Source organism: Myotis brandtii, unplaced genomic scaffold (assembly GCF_000412655.1).
Source record: "Myotis brandtii unplaced genomic scaffold, ASM41265v1 scaffold2636, whole genome shotgun sequence".
NCBI lineage: Eukaryota > Metazoa > Chordata > Mammalia > Chiroptera > Vespertilionidae > Myotis > Myotis brandtii.
The window spans coordinates 12128-19506 of NW_005360034.1; the positions used below are offsets into that span (position 1 = coordinate 12128).

The 7379-nt window shown below is 60.8% G+C and overlaps 1 protein-coding gene across 1 annotated transcript in view; it reads left to right on the plus strand.

Moving 5' to 3' along the window:
* The first annotated feature begins 1229 nt into the window (after nt 1-1229).
* The window catches only part of LOC102245419 (deleted in malignant brain tumors 1 protein), a 30938-nt gene continuing 24788 nt past the window's right edge, over nt 1230-7379 (plus strand). The window contains exons 1-7 of the mRNA XM_014541128.1: nt 1230-1322; nt 2635-2694; nt 2996-3043; nt 4303-4338; nt 4962-5105; nt 5911-5955; nt 7038-7064. Of these exons, the coding sequence (XP_014396614.1) occupies nt 1262-1322; nt 2635-2694; nt 2996-3043; nt 4303-4338; nt 4962-5105; nt 5911-5955; nt 7038-7064 (421 nt within the window). The 5' untranslated portion in view covers nt 1230-1261. The remainder of the gene's footprint in view (nt 1323-2634; nt 2695-2995; nt 3044-4302; nt 4339-4961; nt 5106-5910; nt 5956-7037; nt 7065-7379) is intronic.

The following is a 7379-nucleotide window of genomic DNA, read 5'->3' on the forward strand; positions in this document are numbered from 1 at the left end:
CCCGCTCTCGGGACGACGTTCCCGGTCCGAGCCGGGCTGTCCACGGCGGCTCAGGGTCTGCTGGCGGGACCCTCGTGCCTCGTGCTCACTCAGGCCTGGTTCCCCGTCCGGTCTCCCCCCTCTTGGGTGTGGTGACTCCTGTAGGGGTTCCCGTCTCAGGGAAACTGCTCCTGCCGTCGGATTTGGGTGCTTTTCTGCAGGTTCCCACAGCAAGTGGCGTTAATACCTCAAGCGGGGAGGGGGGAGATATCTGTAATACTATCACCAATAAAAAATACTTTAAAAATTAAATAAATAAATACAATAAAAACAAAAAACACACAATAATTTTCCTCCATAAAAAATAAATAAATAAATAGCCCAGCCAGTGTGACTCAGGGGTTGAGCATCGACCTATGAACCAGGAGGTCAGGGTTTGATTCCCGGTCAGGGCACAGGCCCAGGTTAGGGGCTCGATCCCCAGTGTGGAGTGTGCAGGAGGCAGCTGATCCATGATTCTCTCTCATCATTGATGTTTCTCTCTCTCCCTCTCCCTTCCTCTCTGAAATCAATATATTTAAAAGTAGTGTTTACAAAAAAACCAGGAGAAGGGCTGTGCACAAGGCAGGGGGAGGTCAGGGCTGGTTTTGTGGGTTTGCGAGGTCCGTCCCAGCCCCATGACCCCCAAGAGCAGGATCCGAAACCCCGTGAGATGTCAGGTGGCCCGGCTGGAGCCCCGGTCCTCGGCCCTGTGCCATGGGAATAGTGTGAGGTCCAGACGCCGGGGCTGCTGCTCGCCTGGCCATAGCCTCTGCCTCCGTGGACTTGCCGGCCTCCTCCTGCCCCGTCTGCGTGAATGTCGCCCTGGCTCTCCCAGGCCAGGGGTCAGATCGCTGCCCTGCCAGGCCCGCCCGGCCCAGAGAGGGGCCTTCCCTTTGGCACCAGGGCTGTTTGCCCAGCAGCCCACATCCTGCTCGGGCCGGGCCGCCTTCCCACGAGTTCACCGAGTCCTCGGGTGCGAAGATAGGGCCCCGAGGGCCACGCGCCAGGAGGAAGTTGGAAGCGGGTCCCTCAGGTCCGCGCGGTGGCAGGTGGGGAGCAGCCAGATGATCCGAGCGGCATCGATCGCACACACCCTCGTCTTCCCACAGCTCAGCCGGGACCGTTACGCTTCCTCATGTTGATTTATGGCATCAATAGGAAGGTCATGCCCTGGACACGCCTCCTGGCGGCTGGAACCCATAAATATCGAGGCGTCCGTGTTCCCAGCAGAGCCGGCACCATGGGGCTCCCCAGGATCACCCTGGGAATGTGTCTGCTGCTGGGCCGCGTCCTCCACGCAGGTACTGTCTCCTCTGCGTCTGCTCAGCTCACGGGCAAACCCCACTCGCGTGGATTTGGGAAGGAAGCGCTTTTCTGGTTGTTTCCGCCTGAGAATGGCCAGGGTCGTGGTTTGACGAGGCCGGGGGCCGCTGGTCTCAGAAAGGCTCCTGCAGCGAGGAAGGGGCACGAGGCCTCCGCTTGCTGTGGGGTGAGCCTGGACAATGGGCGGGAAGCCGCCCCTGCACGGCCCTCAGCGGTGCTCGGCAGGCGGCTCTGGCTAGGTCACTCCTGTCGCCCAGGGCCCGGGGATGTGTTTGCACCGCATGGGGCCACCAGTGGGCCAGCTGGGGACACCCTCCTTTCCTTCTTTTTTAAATAGAATAATTTTATTGATTTCAGAGAGAAAGGGAGGGAGGGAGAGAGAGAAACATCAATGATGACAGAGAATCATGGATTGGCTGCCTCCTGCACTCCCCTCTCTGGGGATCGAGAAGGGCGCTAGGTCTCCGCGTGGCCGTGGGGTGAGCCCGGACAATGGGCTGGAAGCCGCCCCTGCACGACCCTCAGCGGGCGCTCAGCAGGCGGCTCTGGCTCTGTCACTCCTGTCGCCCAGGCCGCGGGGAGGTGTTTGCACCGCATGGAGCCACCAGCGGGCCAGCTGGGGACACCCTCCTTTCCTTCTTTTTTAAATAGAATAATTTTATTGATCCCAGAGAGAAAGGGAGGGAGAGGGAGAGAGAAACATCAATGATGAGAGAGAATCATGGATCGGCTGCCTCCTGCACTCCCCTCTCTGGGGATCGAGCCCACAACCCAGGCATGTGCCCTGACCGGGAATCGAACCGTGACCTCCTGGTTCCTAGGTGGATGCTCAACCCCTGAGCCACGCCTGCCAGACAGGATACGTGCACGTTTTAAATATTTCCTTTTAACTTAAAACATACAAACATGCTTGGACTCACCGCTGCTCAGCTGGGGCTCCTGCCTCACGGGTCCCCCCCGTGCCGGGCTGCCCAGCGGCCTCTGAGCTCTGCGGACACGGACCCTCCCTTCTCGCACCTCCAGGTGGTGCGGCTGGGGCTCCTGCCTCACGGGTCCCCCCTGCCGGGCTGCCCAGCGGCCTCTGAGCTCCGCGGACACGGACCCTCCCTTCTCGCACCTCCAGGTGGTGCCTGGGCAGCAGGGGTCAGTCCTCCACGCCCAGTGAGTTAATCACACGACAGGCCCAGCCAGCCGCCAGGTGCAGCCCCTCGCTCCTCCGCTTAGTGGGGGGCCCGACGGAAGGCCTGCTTTTAGGGGTTCTCACTCGACCTTTTTTCTTTGTATTTTCAGTTACACAAGTAACAGAAGACGTGACGGTGATCTCGTCTAGGGAGACGTCTGTGCCAACCGGTAACCCTAAACTCCGGGCGGGGCCGCAGTGGGGACCGGGGCCACCCCAGGACGCGGGGTTGGGACGGCTGCGGGGTTCTGCTGGTTTCAGATGTAGGACGGGAAGGACGGCCCTGCTGGGTCCCAGTCCCTTCCTCTAACGCGTCTCCATGCTAGTCTCTGCCCTGCCACCCTTCTCCCTAAGACCTCTGCCCCCTCGCCCTGGGCTGCCCACGGGCGTCCAGTCAGCGGGAAGGGGCAGGGGGGCAGCGCATGACCCCGGCTCCCTGGGTGTGATCACACCTTTTCTCTGCTTCCCTAGGTTTCTTCGCGGGTCTCCTGGGAACGGAGGACACCTCTGCTTCGGCTGGTAACGTCTCTCTATTTCCTCCTCCGGTTCTTGTCCCCAGGACAGGCCATAATTGGACCAAATCGTTCAAAGGTCACGGAAATATATACCAGGGGGCAGAATAGGGAGGCGGTTCAGAGGGGCCGCCTGAGTCCGAGTCCCGCCCGGGCCCTCACTCGCCAGCTGGTCTCGGGTCCCCTTCCCCAGCCTCCGTTTCCCCAGGGGCTGTTTTGAGGATGAACTGAGCGAATGCCCATAAAGCTCTCTCACGCGATCTGAGGTTTCGTGTTAGGAAACGCTCAGAATCGCCTCCACGATTACACCTTAAAAATCAGCGCCCTTGACGTCTGCCTCTCTCCCTCTCCCTTCCTCTCTGAAATCAATACAAACATATTTTTTTAAAAAATCAGTGCCCTGGCCCGGCCGGCATGGCTCAGGGGTTGAGCGTCAACCTAGGAACCAGGAGGTCAGGGTTCAATTCCCGGCCAGGGCACAGGCCGGGTTGCAGGCTCGATTCCCACTGGGGGGCGTGCAGGTGGGGGCCAATGGATGATGTTTCTCTCTCATCATTGATGTCTCTCTCTCTCTTTTCGTCTCCTTTCCTCTCTCGGAAATCAATTTTTAAAAATAGTTTAACATTTTTTTTACACATTCACTCATGTAGCGGTCCCCCAGCGGACTCTGCTCACGTTCCACACTGCAGGGCGGACTCGCTGCCGCGGGGAACCCTGGCCCCAGTGCGACCGCTCGCTTGCCCAGCCCCGGCTCTGAGCACAGAGCTCACCCCAGGACGGTGAATGCGGCGTGAGGGCGCCTGGCGGAGAGACCCACTTATCCCACCTCAACGAAGGGAACATCCCACACCCAACCCGTTTGTTTTCATCTAGAGCAGCGGTTCTCAACCTGTGGGTCGCGACCCCTTTGGGGGTCGAACGACCCTTTCACAGGGGTCGCCTAAGACCATCGGAAAACACATCTATAATTACGTATTGTTTTTGTGATTAAGCACTATGCTTTAATTATGGTCAAATTGTAACAATGAAATTGGGGGTCAGCACAACATGAGGAGCTGTATTAAGGGGTCGCGGCATTAGGAAGGTTGAGAACCACTGATCCAGAATCACAAAACCCTGAGCAAGGATGCTGGAGGCAAGCAGACCCACGGTGGAACCTCTGCGCCCCCTGGCGGATTGTAAGGGGAAGCGCAGCCACTGCCTGGGGCTGTGGATCCTTTGCAAACAGGGGACCCCCCCTGCTAAGATGCCTTTGTCTCTCTCCAGGGCGGTGGGCCACGCAGACTGAAGGCTATGACTACGGTGAGGCCTTTTCTATGGCTTTTACTTGTGCTCCCAGGGGTGGCCCCTGGCTGGGCCGGCCAGTTCTGCGCTGCAGCCGTTGGTGGTGGAGGCTGAGTGGCCACTGAACCCTTGTGTGGAGCCCCCGGGCTGGGGAGGCGGGTGTGGGGTCCTCTTTCTGGGGAGCTCCCAGAGCCCATGGGCAGGTCCTTGGGGGGCTGAGAGGGGGCTGAGACGGAGAAGCTGCTGGGACAGCAGGGGAGGCAGGTCCCCAGAGAGGAGAGGAGGCAGTGAGCGAGGCGGGCTGTGCAGAGAGGGGAGGGGAAGAGGGGGCGGGAGGCCAGTCCCAGCAAAGACCATGGCTTTCTTTTCTTTTAAGAAATGTTTTCATTTCCTTTTTTAAATATATTTTTATTGATGTCAGAGAGGAAGGGAAAAGGAGAGAGAGAGAGAGAAGCATCAATGATGAGAGAGAATCACGGATTGGGCGCCTCCTGCCCGCCCCCCAACTGGGGATGGAGCCCACAACCCGGGCCTGTGCCCTGACCGTGAATCGAACCCTGACCTCCTGGTTCATAGGTCGACGCTCAACCACTGAGCCACGCTGGCCGGGCAGGGACGATGGCTTTCCCCTGTCCATGCAGGCTTGCCGCTGAGGCTGGTGAACGGCGCGGACCGGTGCCAGGGCCGGGTGGAGGTCCTGTACCAGGGCCTGCCCAGCTGCCCCCACGGCGGCTGGTACAACCACGCGTGCGGACACAGGGAAGACGCCGGCGTCCTGTGCTCAGGTAGGGCCCCCTTCGCCTGGCCAGGCACCCCGACCGAGCTGCGGACAGCGCCCCCTGCTGGTCCTAACGCCGGGCCCACACACATGATGCTGTGCAGCTCACCCGCCGCTCCCAGTCACACCTCCTTCCATGTTCAAGGGCAGGAATCGCTGTCCCTTTTCTTTTCTCATTTAAAAAAATATATTTTTATTGGTTTCAGAGAGGAAGGGAGAGAGAGAGAGAAACATCCATGATGAGAGAGAATCATGGATGGGCTGCCTCCTGCACGCCCCCCATGGGGATCGAGCCCACAACCCGGGCCTGTGCCCTGACCGGGAATCGAACCCAGGACCCTTCAGTCCACAGGCCAGCGCTCTATCCACTGAGCCACACCGGCTAGTGCAGAGGGTGCATGTTCAGAAACGGCCCCTCCTCCTGGGGGCGAGGCCTCCCTCTCAGGAATATCTCGAGGGGGTGGGGGTAGACTCCTGCCGTCCGAGGGTGTCTGAGCCGCAGGGCTGGGCACTTGGTACTCGAGTCCCCTGTTGTGAATGAGGGCGGGAGTCGGCGGGTTCTGTGGTGGATTCTGTGGAAGGAAGCGCAGGAGGGGAGGGTGGTGATGGGCCAAGGGCCCCTGTGGCGTCCGGGCATTGATCAAGGGCCTGCAGAGGGCAGAGGGCAGAGGGTGAGTTCCGCCTCACAAGGAGGGGGCGTAGCCTCGCTGCAGGGGTGGCATCGGGTCTCCCGCCCGCACCTGCCTCAGAGCCCGGGTGGAGGACCACCCTCCAGGAGGCCCCAGCACTGACCTGTTCCCTCTGCTCTGCAGCTTCTCTGCTTTCCACGGAGGAGACCCTGACAGCAACCACGGAAGGTAACGCTTGTCACGTGGGATCCCTGTGGGCCCCCCCCCCACACCCTGACAGGGGAGAGGGGCAGGATGAGAGATGGGGTGCTCAGCGCCCAGGGCCTCTGAGCAAGGCCTCGGTCTGCAGGGTGTCCTGGCCACGGGCTGTGCCCCTCCCCGGAGCTCCAAGGTGGGGCTCGGTGACCCACCCTCAGGGAGTCCAGCCGCCCAGGCCCAGGGCCCACCCCCAAAACCCCCCCAAGCCACACTGGTCCCTGGCCAGGCTCAGGCGCTGGGATTCAGGCTGCGGGGCCCAGCGAGCGCTTGTCACGTGGGATCCCTGTGGGCCCCCCCCCCCGCACCCTGACCGGGGAGAGGTGCAGGATGAGAGATGGGGTGCTCAGCGCCCAGGGCCTCTGAGCAAGGCCTCGGGCTGCAGGGTGTCCTGGCCACGGGCTGTGCCCCTCCCCGGAGCTCCAAGGTGGGGCTCGGTGACCCACCCTCAGGGAGTCCAGCCGCCCAGGCCCAGGGCCCACCCCCAAACCCCCCCCAAGCCACACTGGTCCCTGGCCAGGCTCAGGCGCTGGGATTCGGGCTGCGGGGCCCAGCGAGGCAGGTGCACACCTCTGAGCAGCATCCTGGCCTGTGCCCTCCCTGAGCCCACATCAGGGCACCTGAAGGAGCCAATAGGGGCCTTGGGGATGGGGTATTAGGACCCCATGGAAAACTCTAGAAATTGGTGTAAAGTCTCAATATCAGAATGGGTCAAGGCTGAAACATCAGTGTGCACATTGATTGACCCCATTTGTTGGGGTCACTCCCTGTTCACTTTCTGGGGTCAACAGCAAGGCCCTGATAGCCTGTCCCAGGCATGACACTGGCTTCCATACACTGGACAGGAAGTCCTTGGGTTCCAGGAGGCAGGCCATGGCAAAGGGTCAGAGGGCGTGGCTTTGGAAGGACTGCGAGGTTCGGGGCAGCACTGCTGTGTCCTCCCCAACGCCATGTGCACAGCTTCAGTTCTGTGTGTAGAAGCTGAGGGTCACCAACCCGGGATCTGGGCCGGGCACCTGAGAGCTTGGTGTCTGACTGTCCCTTTCTTCCCACAGCTACTCAGGCCTCCACATCCTGGCCAGGTGAGTCCCAGCCACCACTCCTGGAACTCCCTCTCTCCTGCCCACCTGTGCCTGTCGGCCCTCTCCTGCTGACCAATGGCTCTTTGAATCCCATCTGGACCACACTTTTGCCCTCTGTCTCTTTATCTACTAGGGGAAGGGGGATGCCAAGGCTCTGTCTGTCCATCCTCCTTGTGAGTTCTCATCAGATACTTGGCGGCCATCCCGGGGGAGAGCGGCCAATGGTCAGAGAAGTGCCTCCCCTTCCATGAGGGTGGCCCCGTGGCTCCAGGCTGAGGAGGGCTTTGTGGAATAGTGGACACTGATGCCCACTGG